Below are 17,201 nucleotides of genomic sequence, written 5' to 3'. Positions count from 1 at the left end.
CATTGGCTATGGGAGAAAAAAAAAAAAAAGGTGAGTGTCTCATGGAGTTCAGTAAGGGGAACCCAGCAGCAGTTGAGGCTGGAACATGACAGCAAGCCTGAAGAATTGTGTAGAACAAGGTGCAAATGTTGGAATTTCGCCTGTAAAGGAAGGAAGCCAATGGAGGGTTTTCAGCTTGTAAGTGACAGGCCCTGCTCCGCGTTTGGAAAAGCTCTGCAGTCAGACCCTGCACAGAGCTGCGGGCGGGTGGGTGCGGGCGGGTGGGTGATGAGGGCCCCTCCCCTGGCTGCCTCTCTCCACCCCAGTCACCGCCTCCTGCTTCTCAGCCTGTCTGGTGGGGGTGGGAAATGAGTGAGAGGGCGGGCAAGAAGAAAAACACACGCAAAATATATTAAAAAGAAAACAGCCCCCTTGGCAGCGAGTGCGCGGGAAGTTCAGCGCGCGAGTTCCGGGTTTCCCGCCCGCCCCGCCGGCCGCACACGGGTGAGCCCCCCGACCCTGTTCCGCTGCCTGCCGGGCCGCGTCCGTCCCTGCGTCCGGCGTTCTGTCCGCCTCCCCACTCCCCATCCGCCCTCGCCGGGGGGGCCGCGCGGGGTCTGCGGATCCTGGGCTGGCGGGCCCGCGTCCTCCCTGCCGCAGCGCGGCCGCGGCGCCTGCAGAACCTGGTCCCGGCGGCTTGGGCTCTGGCCTGGCCCCGCGCCGCGCGTCCCGGACCGCGGCCTCCTAGGCCACTTGTGGAGCTCCTCTCCCCGCGGCTGTAACTCTAAACCAGCCTGAGCGAGGCCTGTTTTGATTCGGAAACCAGCCACCAGCGTGTCTGTGCGGAACGCAGGAACTGAGGGCCAGCCCGCCACCTGAAGCTTTTGCGCACATTGGCTGGGAAGGGACGTCTCCTCCTGCCAGCCTTCTCTGAGATTTGAAAGTTCTGTCGCAGCTTTCCACGGAGGGGCCTGGTGGGCTGCCGGGGGCCTTTTGATGAGCCTGCTGCCTTAGCCCCATCAGGGAAGCTGTCCCTGAGCCCCATCTCTCCAGCTCTAAGTGGCGATCCAGAGGCCACCGCGCGAGAGCCCAGCCAGCTGTGGCCTAGACACCCTCCTGCAGCAATCATCTGTGAGAGCTCCTAGGGACCAGCGCTCCCGATCAGGGCCCAGCAACATGGATGTAGATGCCAAGTACCGCCAGGCCTCCCTCTATGTGGGTGACCTCCCTCCAGATGTCACCGAGAACATGCTGTTCCTGAAGTTCAGCACCGTGGGAACTGTGCTGTCCATCCGCATCTGCAGGGACCTGGTCACCCGCTGCTCCCTGGGCTATGCCTATGTGAACTTCCTGCACGTGGCTGATGCCCAGAAAGCCCTGGACACCATGAACTTCGACGTGATACAAGGCCAACCCATCAGGCTCATGTGGTCTCAACGCGACGCCTACTTAAGGAAATCTGGAATCGGGAACGTGTTCATCAAGAATCTGGACAAATCCATTGATAACAAAACGCTTTATGAGCATTTTTCAGTTTTTGGGAAGATCCTGTCCTCTAAGGTGATGTATGATGATCAGGGCTCCAGGGGCTATGGATTTGTGCACTTTCAGAACCAGGCTGCCGCCGACAGGGCCATTGAGGAGATGAATGGGATGCTGCTTAAGGACTTTAGGCTCTTCGTTGGCCCATTTAAAAACCGCAAAGATCGGGAAGCTGAGCTCCAAAATAAAGCCAATGAATTCACCAATATTTACATCAAGAACTTTGGAGATGAGATGGATGATGAGAAACTGAAGGAATTTTTCAGCCATTATGGCAAAATCGTGAGTGTTAAGGTGATGACAGATTCCAGTGGGAAATCCAAAGGCTTTGGCTTTGTGAGTTTTGATACCCATGAGGCTGCCAAAAGGGCTGTTGATATAGTGAATGGGAGGGAAATATTCGGACAGCAGGTATTTGTAGGCCGGGCACAAAAGAAAGCTGAGCGACAAGCTGAGTTAAAGCAATTGTTTGAGCAGCGGAAACAGGAAAGATCTTGGCGGGTCAGGGGAACGAAAATCTATGTTAAGAACCTCGATGAGACCATTGATGAAGAAAAACTACGAAAAGAATTTTCTTCATTTGGATCAATTATCAGAGTGAAGGTAATGCAGGAAGAAGGACGAAGCAGAGGATTTGGCTTGATCTGCTTCTCCTCTCCAGAGGAGGCTGCTAGAGCAATGGCTGAGATGAATGGCCGCATGTTGGGCTCCAAGCCAATTAACATCGCCCTGGCCCAAAGGGCCTAGGAGAGAAAGGTTTATTCCATCTGCCAGTGAATGCAACAGGTGCGGGAGTGATGGTGATCTCTGAATTGTCCTCAGTCAAGTTTAATTCCCATGTGATGGCAGCTTAGTTTAGTAAACTATGTGGTAAAAGGTTCTATCTACAAAGTTTGTTTTGTTTTCAGAAAAATTAATGAATCTTAGAAGGTTGCTTCATTTTACAGAGGCATACCTTTTCATGACATTCTTGGGTTTTTTTTTCCTGATTTTGATGTATTCTAAGCAATGGATATAATTAGATAATTTTTTATTTTACATTTTGAACCAGCTGAAGTGAGGTAATTGAGTATATTGCATATTTTTTTCTTATTTTAATAAAATCACTAGCTTTAATTTATTCTAATAAACATGCTCAAAATAGTTATTTTGCCTAAGGATGGCAAAGTAATTTACTTTACAAGGAGAATTTTTTTTTTAAGAAACCGAAATTTTAAAAATGACTAGTACAAATTCATTATCTTATTTCATTTTGAATTAATGTTTAAAGTACTAGTAAGAGCTGAAATTCTTTTAAATTTATATCCTGGCATGATTTCTTTTCTGATGGCTGAAATTAATGATGGAAGATTTTAGTGTTGCTTACAAAACTACTTTATAGGATATATTGCTATTCTTTCCATTGGTTAACTAATTCAGTTGCTTGCTAGCTATCAAAATTGTGACTTGAATAGTAAAACCTTAACTGTAACATTCCTTAATTTATAAAGCTGTATCAATGTAGGTGACAAAAATCTGGCTAGTCTTAATTCTTTTCATACCTATGTAGCTTAATATTATGCCTTCAGTGTTTATCAAATATGCTATATTATAGAAGTCACATATATATACATATATATAGAGAGAGAGAACATAGAAATTATGCTTAACAACTATGCTTTAGTGTCTGTTTTCTATGGTTCTGTGTAGTGACAATGTCTCAGGGTTGAGAAAAGTAAAAGTTGCTTTATTCTTATGAACTCTTATCTCCCTTTATAAGACCATGAGAGCTATGTAACCCATTCAGGTTCACTTTTAGCCTTGATTGATCAGAAACTCACTAATTGATTTTCTGATAAATTGAAGTTATATCTCAGCCTGTTGTCTAGCATACTTTTTATTTTAGTCCAATTTCCAGACCTTTCCTCTCTCCCACCTTCCATTTATATCACTTAGCTCCTTTTTATCCTTTTTAAAGGGCTATTAAAAAAAAATCCCTGGCTAGTGGCTCAGTTGGTTGGAGCATCGTCCCATATACCAAAAGAAAGGTTGCAGGTTCTGTTCCCACTGAGGCACATACCTCTAGGTTTCTGGTTCAAAACCCGTCTGGGAGTGTACAGAAGGCAACTGATCAATGTTTCTCTCATATTGATTTCTCTCTCTCAAAATTAATTAAGAAATACATACCCTTGAGTGAGGATTTTTTTTAAAAAGGGCTTAGTCACTTCTTGGCCTTTTGGCTAAGATCAAGTGTGAAAGGGCTTTATTATATTGATTATTACTACTTGCTGTTTGAAATCCACTTTGAAAATAGAGGCAAGAGTTATTTATTTACACTTAAAAATTACTTTTAAAATTCTGACTTATTCATACCAAAGGTGACTAGAAAATAGTTTTATTGTTCTTGTTGCTGTTCTGTTTTTAATCTGCTTAGTTATTTTCTGTAACCATATAGTCAAATCTTCTGTTTCATATATTAATAGTACAAAATAAATATATAGAGTATCTTATCTGCAAACTATAGTAAATCTTTTCAAAATGTCTTGCTTTTCAATATCTACTAACATGTTTCAGTAAATACTGATCTATTGTAAGAATCTCTGTGAAACTCATATGCCAGCTCTAATTCATTGTATCTCTGAATCACTGTGTTGAGAAGTATTTACCTCAAAAACAGAGTTTTTAAGAAAGGGTACCAGGCAACAGAATGGGAAGTGTAGTGGGTGTGTCAAGCCTTGACATCTCTTCCTAGATAATCTAGTCTATCAAAATGTTCAAATATTTGAACAATATTTCATAAGGCTTATATATGGATTACCAAAATAATATCAGGGAACTGTGTTCTCTCTTATGTGCACAAGGAGATAATAGGATGTAATATAAGATGTCTAGATGAATTATAACCATAATTTCATGGCACAATAATCTTCCATGTAGTAGAACTTGCTTATTTTTAATTATTTACCATAGGAAATAATTAAGTCAGCTTACAAAAATATATATATATATAATCCTGTGGAATTTCTTGATGGATTTAAATTTTGCTCATTCTAAATTTTGTGTGATATTATCAAGTTTTCCTAGTTGATAGTAGAGGTTCATTCTTTCAAGAAAATGTAATCTTGTATGTGTTAGTGCCTTGATTAAATAAGAAGAGTCTTCACTTTTCTGATAAGCATTCTAGTAAAAGCTAATTTACATAGAGATGCCTTGAGCTGCTGCTTCTACTCTTGCCTCCCTTCCGCACACGTTGCCAACTTTGTTGTGTAGATGCCTGTTTGCATGTACAGCCAATTCAATAAATGTGCCTTTTAACATTTTATTTTTCAATGGAAATTTATCGTTGCTAAAAGTAAACTTTATTTAAAGTGGCTTAGAATTGGTATTTTTGTGCTGTTAATATTTTTGTAAGTCCATGTTGAAAACATCAAATAAAGTCTAATATTTCAGTGGTAAAGACATGTCTGAAAATTATTCCTATTTATTGAATTTTTAAGGTTTATAATTTTTCAAAGACCACTTTTCTTTCTGAAAAGAACTTGCATTTTGTTATTATAAAGTCAATGGTTATTAACATACAGTTCATTTTTAACATTTAAAGGAATCTACATAAATGAATCATTTTTAGTGAATGCCTGTTTTTATTTAAGTCTTTATTGTTCAAAGTGTTATATATGTCCCTTTTCCCCCCCATTGACCCCTTTTAGCCCACCCCTACCCTTTTAAATAAAGTTACACATATTGCATGTTTTAAAGACCAACTCTCATATGAACTGGCATTTCTTTTCTAAGTTATTCATAATTGTAGAACCATTATTGAGAAGAGCCACTAATATAGATCAGGTTTTCAAATTATATTTTAAAGACTTCTAAATTAATTGTTGAAGTAAAATTATTAAGAATTTAGAATTAGCTTACTTGTGTTATATTTGGAAAATATGGTTCCTAATGACATTTTTTAAAAGTAGATAAAAAACAATAGTTTGAAAAGAGAGTATTTTAAAACTACATTTTAAAAGGTAGAACAAATTAAATATACTCAGGATATCTTTGGCTTCAAGTAACAGAAATTCCCAACTTACACTAGAAAAGGACATTTTACCTAACAAAATATTCAGACTTTTATCTTAAGGCATAATATGTCAGAACTTCAATGCCATTTCTCTTGGAGTCTCTCAACTCTTCCCCCTCCATATCTTAGCCTCATCCTTAGACAGATGGCAAGATGGTTACAGGAAGTTGTCCTCATACTAACACACAGCAACATTTAGGCATACCTTTCCTGGAAACCATTTAAAAACCTTCCCCCTCAGTTTTCATTGTTCATTTTTGGTATACAGGTACAACAAGCTCTGTCACTAAAGTTGAGAAAGGAGTCAACTTTCCAACTTCTATGCAGAATGGGCTTCTGATAGGAAGAAATGAGTATAAATGGATGTAAAAGTATGCATCCATTAAATTATGGATTTTTTTATTTTTTATTGTATAATTTTTTTAGTATTTAATATTTACTTTAGCTTTTACTTACAAATAGGTTTTAAAATAAATTTCCTCTCTATAAATAATTTTCAACCCTGAGTCAACCTGGTGATTTTCCTCTATCTCAAGTTGTACAAATTGTAGGCAATAAATTATACAATATCTATACTAACAAAAGGGTAGTATGCTAATTGGACTGGACATCTTCCGGATGTCCTTCTGGACAAAGCCACGGTGGCGAGGCAGAGGGTTAGGGGCAATCAGACCCGCAGTGGAGGGCAGTTAGGGGAGATCAGGCTCACAGGGGAGGGCAGTTAGGGGCGATCGGGCTGGCAGGCAGAGGTGGTTAGGGGCAATCAGGCAGGCAGGCAGGTGAACGGTTAGGAGCCAGCAGTCCCGGATTGCGAGAGAGATGTCTGACTGCCGGTTTAGGCCCGATCCCTGCAGCAGTTGGACCTCCCCCGAGGTGTCCCGGATTGGAGAGGGTGCAGGCCGTGCTGAGAGCCCCCCCCTCCTGTGCACAATTTTCGTGCACCAGGCCTTTAGTATTTTATATAAAATTCACTTCATTTTTGTTTGGTAATGGGACTTGTGTTTTTATATAATTACACACTATTAGTTCTAAATTAGGCATCTCCAGAAAATTATACCTGAAAACGTCAGATTCAATTTCATTACCCAAATGGAATTCCACCAAAAATTATGAACAGATTACAAATGGTCAAGAAAGATTCAAATAAATCCACATATAGTAAAAAGTTAAATGCCTACAAAATGGCCCAATATATTTAAAAAAATAACCATAAAGTTAAATTAATGGGTGTTCATTTTTTTTACCAAAGGATTTGTTATTACATCCTTTAATACATTTAAATTATAAGAATTAACAAAACTGGTTTTACCCAAAGCCTTTCAATATGTATTTTCTGTACTACATAAATGTGTTATAATTCTCACATATTTTAACCATGTAACGTATATTTTTTCAAAAATCCAGATATAGGAAAGTATGAGTAAAACACACTAGGATTTGAATTTGTTAAGATCAGATTATTTGCAAGTTTGCTAAGAGGAAATATTTATAGTTGTGGGTTGGTTTTGTCTCATGCTCATGTCTTACCTTAGAGTTCACAGAATACTCAACTTCATTGAAGTTCCCCTGAATGAAACAATTGAATACATCAAGCAAGGGAAGAAAAATGATCCTCTTAGTGGCATTCTTTGCCATAGTAGAGAAAATACTTAGCTTCTCAGAGATATTGGAAGTCTTTACAATGATATTGCATCAGATTTTGTTAACCGTTTATATTTACATCACCTTAAATATTACATATACCCCCAGTTTGAAGTTTTGCCAAATACTGAGCCCATTTGAGTTCTAAAGGCAACGTCACTGAAATGGTGGGTGATATATATATATATATATATATATATATATATATATATATATATATTCTAATAAAAGGTATGCAAATTAACCGTCAGTCCATCACTCTGCAACAAAGATGGCGGCACCCATAGCAGCCAGAGCAGAACACTGGAGGCGTCACCCCGGCAACATGAGCCCAGCAGGAAAGTGCGCCCGCAGGCAGCACCCAGCAGGGCCTGATTGGCCGTCGCCGTGGTGTGGAGCAGGCAGGCCCCGCAGAGAGCAGAGAAACACGGGGAGCGGGCCCAAGCCATCAGTAGGACATCCCCTGAGGGCTCCCGGATTGAAGAGGGTGCAGGTTGGGCTGAGGGCCCCCCCATGCATGAATTTCATGCACCAGGCCTCTAGTACACACACACACACACACACACACACACACACACACACACACTAGAGGCCCGGTGCACAAAATTCATTCACAGGAGGTAGGATCCCTAGGCCTGGCCAGTGATTAGGGTTGATCAGGTTTCCCGCTTCCTTGCCTCATCCTTCCCTCGCTGCCCACACGCCACCACCACATGATTCCCTGCATCCTGGCCTCCCCGCCTCCTCCTTCCCTCGCTCCCTCAACACCCCACCACCACTGCTGGTCGCCCACCATGTTTCACGCAGCCCCCTGGTGGTCACCATATGTCATAGTGAGCGATCAAACTCCTGGTCTCCCGGTTGAACTCCCAAAGGTACAAGTTGCATATTAGCCTTTTATTATATAGGATTAGTCAGCTCAGACAGCCATAACAAAATATCATAAATTTGTGTGGCTTAAACAACAGAAATGTATTTTTTTCACAGTTCTGGAGGCTGGAATTTGGGGTCAGGGTACCAGCATAGCATTGTCCCATATAAATGATGGATCGATTGCTAGTCAGGGCACATGCCCAGGTTGCAGATTCAATACCCAGTCCAGTGAATGCAGGAAACAATGGAACAATGTTTCTCTCTCGCTCCCTTCTTCTGAGATCAATTAAAATGAATGATACATAAATAAATAATGTTCTCTAAGTATGGTTTTAACAGGAAAGACATTAGTGATCCATGAAGTGAAAAACTCATTATAACACATATATGTAGCATGACCTCATTTAAAAAAAATATATATTTATTGATTTCAGAGGAAGGGAGAGGGAGAGATAGATAGAAACATCAGTGATGAAAAAGAATCATTGATCAGCTGCCTCTCGCACTCCCTACTGAGGATCAAGCCTGAAACCTGACTGGGAATCAAATCATGACCTCCTGGTTCATAGATCAATACTCAACCACTGAGGCCCACCAGCCGGGCCCCATTTTTATTAATACCAGGCACATGAGGTACATTGGCAAGATCTCACTCCTAAACGAAAGTCTGAAATTGCCCAAATCCCTTTGCAGCTAGGTTTCTGGATATGAATTCATTTCTGCCGATTGGATGCTCTTGCACAATATTTTGAAGGCAGAAGTGGGGCAGAGGCATCTTCTCGCAGTTTGAGCTGTTTGCTGCTGGTGATCATATTTGCAGAGATATGGAGGTTTTCTGCAGCGGGATCCAGGCTGTGCACAGGCAGTTGTGGCAGAGGCAGTGCCCAGTGACCTGTTTTGTGGGAGGTGGAAGGCACTTGCAGGGACAGCAGTTTCCGGATCCCCAGGTCACAACTGTGCCAGCGTGTCCTAGAATTCAGTTGTGGCTGAGGGTGCAGCTCCTCCCGCTGGCCAGGGAGTCTTTCCTGGAGGCCCAGCCTAATACCCACTCCTCCAGCTCTCCGATGATTTCCCAAGCACCAATTCCCTGTGCTAAATTCTTTCCTGCCTAAAATATCCAAGATCTAAAAACATTTTGGATTCTCTACTTTCAACGGAAACAATGCTGCACAGGGTCAGGTATGAAAAGTGGGTGAGGTGTTGCAGAAGGCTCCCTTCTTTGAGTCTGAGCTTCCTCTTCTGTAGAATAGAGACCAAAGATTATTATCTGTTCATAGTTACTGAAGACCATGCAGCTGTGTTTCCCAAAGATGGCCACAACATATCCCATCCCTCCTGTGGCTTTGCCACTTTCTACCACGTCTCTCTCTTGAAGTGGAGCTGACCTCTGATGCGCTGGTAGACAGTACACTGGTCGTCTGCAGAATTCCAAGGCCAAGGCTGAAAAGGCATGGGTCTGCAGCCCCGCCCACTCTGCCAGGGTTTCCAGCTCCCACCCTGCTCACCCTGCATGAGTTCTGGACTCCATTGAGTCGGTGGGCATGGCCAATGAGGGTGTATGAATTCCAGCCCTGCCCAAGCTACTCAGTTCTCCAGCTCGTGCAGGGTCTCACCCTCCTGGCTCGCTTCCCCACTGGTCAGTTGTGCTACCCGAGCGCCTTGCTGTGCACCATAGCCCACCAGCTAGTGCTGCTAGGCCCAGCAGCCAGGGTAAGTGCCCGGGTCAGGCCTGTGCCTCCGGATTCCTGGGCGCCTCCACCCCCTGTGCCCCGCCACCCCTATACCTGCCGCTGCTCCGACCAGTGCCAGACACCTGGCTGCTGTGTGTGGCCTTGCGAGTACTGCGGCAGCTACCAGGTAAGCCTCCCCAACCCATCCCTGACTCTGGCACCCTGATCCCAGGTCCACTTCTGCCACAGGAGAGCTTTGCCCATGCAGCTGCCTGAGACCAAGCACCTCCAAGGTCCCCAGACCCCAAATTTCTGCCAGCCAAGGTGGTTGGCCCCACCCCCTATTGGGGTGGGGGTGCCGATCGGGGCCCTGATCAAGCTAGCTGGCTGACACAGTGCATGTTATAGTCACCAGTTCTGTTTGTTTCACCATTCCAGTCTCTGGGCATGTGTATGTGTGTGTATATATATGTGTGTGTATATATATATATACACACACACACACATACACACACACACAAACACACACATACTAGAGGCCCAGTGTACAGATACGTACACCAGTGGGGTTCCTTGGCCTGACTTGTGGGGATCCGGCCAAAACCGACTCTCCAACATCTCCTGAGGGGTCCCAGATTGTGAAGGCACAGGCCAGGCCGACGGACCCCTACCAGTACACAATCAGGGTCCAAGAGGGACCATGGGAGGGGTCCAGGGCGTGTCTGGCTCATTTCACCCAGTCCCAATAGGGCCGAACGGGGCCAGCTGGCCAGGGAGGGACCGAGGGAGGGCTCCAGTTTGTGTCTGGCCGTTGTGCCCAATCAGCTGGACTCCAGAAGCAAACTAACCTACCGGTCAGAGCATCTGCCCCCTGGTGGTCAATGCACATCATAACTACTGGTCGAATGGTCACTTAGGTTTTTTATATATATAGATATACCAGAGGCCCAGTGCAGAAAATTCGTGCACTTGTGGGGGTCTCTTAGTCTGGCCTGTGCCCTCTCACAGTCCAGGAGCCCTCAGGGGGTGTCTGACTGCCAGGGAGGCAGGAGAGGCTCCCACCACTGCCGCTGCACTCGCCAGCGGTGGAAACCCCCCCCCCCCACCACCCCGTGGTCATTGCACGTCATAGTGACTGATCATTCCTCCATTCTGTCGATTTGCATATTAGCCGTTTATTATATAGGATTTGCATAGAGTGAATATTGGCCATGATTCATCATGTTGTGTGTTTTTGTGTGTGTGTTTTTATTTTTAAATTATTTTAAATGTATTTTATTGATTTTTTACAAAAAGGAAGGGAGAGGGATAGAGAGTTAGAAACATCAATGAGAGAGAAACACCGATCAGCCGCCTCCTGCACATCCCACACTGGGGATGTGCCCGCAACCAAGGTACATGCCCTTGACTGGAATTGAACCTGGGACCTTTCAGTCCGCAAGCTGACGCTCTATCCATTGAGCAAAACCAGTCAGGGCTGTGTGTGTGTTTTTAAATTGGTATTTAATGAGATTTGTTTATCTCAGGAAACCATATCTGACAGTCTGTAGTGAATCACAATTTTGATTACATCCCATTTTATCTTTGTAAATATGCCAGTGGCGTACCAGTGCACCACGGTTTTGACATATTGCCAATCCTAGTTCCTTGAAGTTAAAGTCAGCCTTTATAAAAGTAATTCCAGTAAATCTTTGTTAATCAAAAAGTTCCTCATTTTGAATGCAAGCCAGATAATAGAAATATAATTACATTATTTTACTGAATTACCAAGGGAGGTAATTCAGTAAATGATAATTTAGTAGTATTTACCACTCTATTCACTAATAATGAAAATTTAGTAGTATTCACCACTCTATTCACTAATAATTAATAAGTAGTACTTATGAAAGTGTCATTTATATTGTATAGATTATAATCAGTAATAAGTGATTGTTGCTGAGGTTATATGGTAATCATATTTTTTGTTTACCAAAAATAATTTTGGAAAATGCAAATTTGATTATGTCTTTAGTTTAAAAACTTCTCATGGCCTTCCTTTGCTCTTAAAGTCAGGTAGTTAGATGTAAATCTTTACCATGATCTAGGGGACTTTGAATTTTTTGGTTCCTGTCTATCTTTACATTTTTTTCTTATGCTACTATTTCCCTTGCTCAACATGCTGTAAATAAACTATTCTTATTTTAGCTCCTTTTCATCAGATATGTTGTGTGTTACAAGGAGTAAAAAAATATTCCCATTGGTTTATGAAAAAATAAAAGGGAATTTATTAATTGATCAAAGTAGGAGGTCTTCTTTTCATAATGGAAGGGTTTTGTTTTTGTTTCTGTTTTCTCCTCACAAGTGTCAAGAAAGGTTCCCTGTAGGATGCTACTCTACAGAGGCAGCAGTGCTTTTGTTTGTTAGTTAGTTAGTTTGTTTTCGTTTTTGTGTGCTTTTTTTTATTAGATCACATGGCATAGTGTTGTAAAAATGCAAGTGTTTTGCAAAGGTCAGGGAGGCTCACCTTCAAATATTTAGAATGCAATTTTTTGATATTTCATTATTATTTTAAGTAACGACTCTTCTTCCTACTTATGCTTTTTCATGTCTTAGAATGTAGTACAGACATATTACTTTTTGGAGAGCTTATCTTATTCTAACAAAACATGCTGAGCACTGTGCTGCCATTGTAAGAGAAAATGTAAAGCTATTCCTAAGTCATTTCTCTGTGGGGTAGAGAAAGAACATTTATAGCAAATCATAGCATTTTACCAAATCTATCATGAGGTATCAGGTTGGGAATGCACACATAGCCACAGCATAGGTCTAAGAAAGTATGGGCAAAAATGTTTGAGGGAAATCTACATATTGATGAGGGGTATTTATTTACTTAGTTTTTTAATTTAAATTTATTTTATTAAATATAATATACACATAGAAAAACATAAACATATTTAAGCATATAACTTGCAATACAAAAATAAGTCTTTTTATAAGAAACAAAATTAGATACGTCTCTCTTGATCAAAGCCAGGCAGATCAAATGAGCAAACAGTTTTGTAGATATTGAAGTACTAAAGATTTGTCTTCAATAATTTAGACCTTATATATTAAAACCTTAACCCAGATAAAGATACTACATTTTTTAAGTTAACAAATAATGTTCATGAAAATTGACCATTTTCATGTTACAAAGATAATCTTAATACATTCAAAACATAAAACTAAAAAAAGGGAATTTTCTGAACTCTTTTGAACACAACTAGAAATTTATAACAAAATTTAAAAACATAAGAGAAACAAAAAGTTCTACTTAGAAATAAAACAGTGATAATTCTTGGATAAAACTGGAAATATCCATTGAACTGCAACATAGCTCATAATTTTAACATGACATACCAGATCTGAGATACAACTAAAGTAATTATCAGAGGAAATTTGATTGCATTAAACATAGATCCATATTAATTACAAAAATAATATAGAATAATTAAATATCAAATCTTGAAACTTAGTGAAAATCAACAATAAATTAAACTAAAATAAGACAAAGAATAACTTGAAGGAATTGCCACCTCAATTAAAGTGGCACTAAAACTGTTGAAGAGAATTCCTACCCTCATGGAGCTTTCTGATGATTTAGATAAAAATGATCAATTTAAGGAGGCAAGTTATTTCTTCCCCCTCCCCTCAAAAGCTGCAGCATTAAGGTAAAAATTACTAACACAATATGGCCACTATTTGACTATACAGATACAAATATTTAATATTGAAATATTTAAGATTGTTAATTGACATAGTGCTTATGAATAACCACAAAATAAATGAGCCATTCTTACATAATTTTATATTGATAATTTACAGTATATTTACAGGCATACCTCAAAGATTTTGTGGGTTCAGTTCCAGACAACTGCAGTAAAATGAGTCATAATCATTTTGCTAGTGGAGCTCTTGCCTCCAATTTGTAAAAAATGCAATATTGGTGAGGTGCAGTAAAGTGAAGTGTAATAAAATGAATGTGCCTGTACATTCTATTTCAAGAGAGTGTTTTTCTTTCCAGAACCTATTGAAATATTATTATTTTCCTGTGTATACACATTTGTAAGAACATTTTGATGGATATGATGGTTTCTGTTTGATCAATATTAATTTAAAGCTCCTGGATATCCTTGGAGAGCTAATCAAGAAGGTAGAAAATTTTCCACATTAATGTTGTCAAGTGACAGTAGATTTAAGAGGTAATGAACATTATTTACTTAAAAAGAAAATGTTTTCCCTTATGCAATTACAGTTAGAAGAATCATTAGCCACAACAAAAGCTCTATGAGTCAGTTAAACATATGTCTCATTCTATAATTTATACTTCTTAACAGTCTGTGATCCCTTGGGTCAAGATTACTTTAGAAATACAAAGAGAACCCTAAAACTGAATAATTTCATTTATAAAATGAACATGTAAATTATCTGCTAAATTACTTGTACTTAATTAGTAATTTTGCATAATGACACACATTCTCTTTGGGTCTCTTCAAACTCTGACAGATAACACTTTACAAATGTTACTTAAGTTCCAATTACACACAAACCTTGTAGAAATGCACTATTAGTCTAAATATGCAAACATGAGCAATCCTGGTATTCCTTAGGCAAAACTGTAATTCAGCATTTCTGCTAAAGGGTTCCTTGGCTCATTCTGAATGTGGCGTTTCTTACATGAGACACTAAAGATGACAATCTTTTGAAGTTTGTAAGTGGATAACACAATATACAATTATTAGAATCAGTTCACTTCACTTTTAGTTTAGAAATTCAAATTATAAAAATATATATCTTCTGGTTTAAAAGCTGTCTTTTGTTGTTGTTGTTGTTGTTGTTGTTGTTGTTAGTTAACATTAAAATAACTGTAAAACACAACTACTACTAATCACACCAGGGCAGTGTTCCACCTAACTTGTTTTAATCTTGTCATAGTTACTTTGCTTCTTAAGCTATGATGGGAACCAGAGTTTGCCACATCAAAATATTCCTTTTGAGATACTAAATTTAAACTAGTTATTTTTAAGAAACAAAAGACTCAGAAAGAACCTTTGACCCTTTACCTGTCTAAAGGGATTAGGTACAAAATTCTGCTTTGGAAGGGAACCTTAGTATGTTCACCTTAGCACATTTACCTTGATATACATGAATTAAGTGTGGCAGACAGGGATGATCAAAGCGAGTCTGTTTGTTAGATTCCCCTCAGTGTCTGCTTGTTTCTGGGTGGCCAAGCAAAAATTTGTATACCACATGCTTGCTCTTTCTCATCTACCTGTGAATTGCTTATTTTCCCTCTTGTTCTCCTTTGTCCAGAATGGCATCTAAGCCTCAACTGCCCAATGAGTCCTGGGGTCTCATATTCTTCTGAAGTCCCTGTATACACATAGATAATAAATTCAATAAATTTCATTTTCTCCTATTAATCTGCATCATGTTAATTTGATTATTAGTCCAGCCAGAAGAAATTAGAATGTGGAAGGAAAACTATTTTTTTTACCCCCATACAGTAAAATATGTAAAATCAACAAAACCAAAAGTTGGTTCTTTGAAATTATATATGATTAATACAGCCTTGATAAGACTTATCAAGAAAGAAAACACAGACTGAAAATATCAGGAATAAGAAAAGGGGCCATCACTTAGGTCTTACAGTAAATAATAAGCAAGTGATAGATATTAGACCTCTTGGCTGATATTCTGAAGTCATCTTGCCAGTTCTCATGCTAACAACAAGGTGACCGTGCAGAAGATTGTATTCCTTCCCGTTGGTGCAATAAACTTCAGGGAAGCCATGTGCATTGGAAAGGAGATTTTTCACAATCTGAAAATTGTCAGCAAGAAGAAATATATGAAAGATGCCACCAATATGGGAGATGAAGGCAGATTTGCTCCTGGAGAATAAAGAAGCCCTGGAGCTGCTGAAAAAATGTGACGGGAATAGCCAGCTACATGGAGAACATTGCCCCTGGCATGTATGTGGCTGCCTATGACTTCTTCAGTTGGGGTAAGTCTGACCTAAACTTCAGGTCACCCAGTGACTCCAGCAGATACGTCACCTGACAAGCTAGCCGATCTGAATAAGCCCTTCATCAGGGACTACCAGTGGTGTTTATTGAAGATTCTTTTGACCAAGATAACTGGGAAACTCAGCAGAAATGCACTGCCGGTACAGGAATCCAGGTGGTGGTGGTGGGTGGGGGGTGATGTCACAGTGACAAATCCTAAATATATTTTCAAGGCCATGGGAGAGAAATTGTTGAACTTCTTCCCACTCAATGTGAACCACACTGGCCCCATGAACAAGTCTCTCCAGTTGTATAAGCTGGCCTTGTCCAGTGGGTGAGGCATCATGGTGTCTCATTCATCATTCTGGGGAGACTGCTGCTCTTCCCTGGTCAGATCCACACTGATGCACCTTGACAATCTGAGCATTGGCCAATGAAACCAGCTCCTCAGAATTGAAGAGGAACTGGACAGAAAGGCTAAATTTGTCGACAGGTACTTTAGAAATCCCATAGTCACGTAAGCTATGGTCAGGTGAGCCCTGAGTCACCTCTGCTTCTGATGTTCACCAGGACAGTTCAAGGGCCAGTTGATATTAGAAGGGACTTCTGGTAGTTAACTCCTCTGACTCATCCCTGTGATGTTCTCTCACTGCTTTTTTAAAGCTGCCACAGAAGCCAGCTTTGACCATCCAGAGCCCTGTTGGACACCCTAGTTTTGTAATCGTTGGGTTGACCCAAATCATTTTTCGTCTCACTTGGCTTGTCAACAAGTGTCTGCAGCTAAGTGTATCCACATTGTAACCTCCCATGCATCCTCAGGCAATAACTGCAGTGGTTTTGTGTGCAAAATAAAAAGGCCTCAGTGACAGGAAAAATGTAATTATCAGAAAGAATATTTAATTAATAGAAGTTAATAACAGAAGACACTTTCTACATTTGTTTATTTTATTCTTATTATAATGTTCTTTTTGGTGAACAACAAAAAAATTTAAGTGAAACAATTTGTATGAAGTACTAGGCAAAGTCTAACCGTGTTTTGGGAAATAATCATTTCTATACACAACTGTGAGATCTTAGATTTTTATTGTGAGTCATAATACACATTAAAGTATATGGAACACCACTGTACAGCTTCATGATTTTCACACAGATGCCTTATAATCACAAACACGTCAAGAATAGAACTTCGTCAGCATTTTAGAGTCCCTTGCATGTCCCTTCTAATCCAGGCCCCTCTTCCTTTCCCCAAAGTAAACACTATCCTGAATTTCAACATAATACAGTAGTTTGAGCTGTTTTTAACTTATCTAAATGGAATCAAATGGTATGTGTTTATTTGGGTCTGACTTCAGTTACTTAACATGATGTTTGTGTATCCATCCCCATTTTCATGGCTATATAATGTCTCATGTATTAATATAC

The 17,201-nt window shown here is 40.3% G+C and overlaps 1 protein-coding gene and 2 pseudogenes across 1 annotated transcript; all 3 read left to right on the top strand.

The window, feature by feature from the left end:
* The first annotated feature begins 732 nt into the window (after positions 1–732).
* Positions 733–2,718, top strand: PABPC4L (poly(A) binding protein cytoplasmic 4 like). The gene has a single exon (XM_070415179.1). The coding sequence runs from the start codon at positions 1,156–1,158 to the stop codon at positions 2,266–2,268; it is 1,113 nt and encodes a 370-aa protein (XP_070271280.1). The 5' UTR covers positions 733–1,155; the 3' UTR covers positions 2,269–2,718.
* A 1,002-nt stretch (positions 2,719–3,720) lies between these two features.
* LOC139011971 (U2 spliceosomal RNA) lies at positions 3,721–3,860 on the top strand (annotated as a pseudogene).
* Positions 3,861–13,356: 9,496 nt separating this feature from the next.
* Positions 13,357–16,117, top strand: LOC139011348 (alpha-enolase pseudogene; annotated as a pseudogene).
* The last annotated feature ends 1,084 nt before the right edge of the window (positions 16,118–17,201 follow it).

The sequence above is a fragment of the Myotis yumanensis genome, unplaced genomic scaffold, assembly GCF_028538775.1.
Source record: "Myotis yumanensis isolate MYYU_CA2020_CCGP unplaced genomic scaffold, mMyoYum1.0.hap1 SCAF_5, whole genome shotgun sequence".
Lineage (NCBI taxonomy): Eukaryota > Metazoa > Chordata > Mammalia > Chiroptera > Vespertilionidae > Myotis > Myotis yumanensis.
This window is presented reverse-complemented; position numbering and strand designations above follow the sequence as displayed.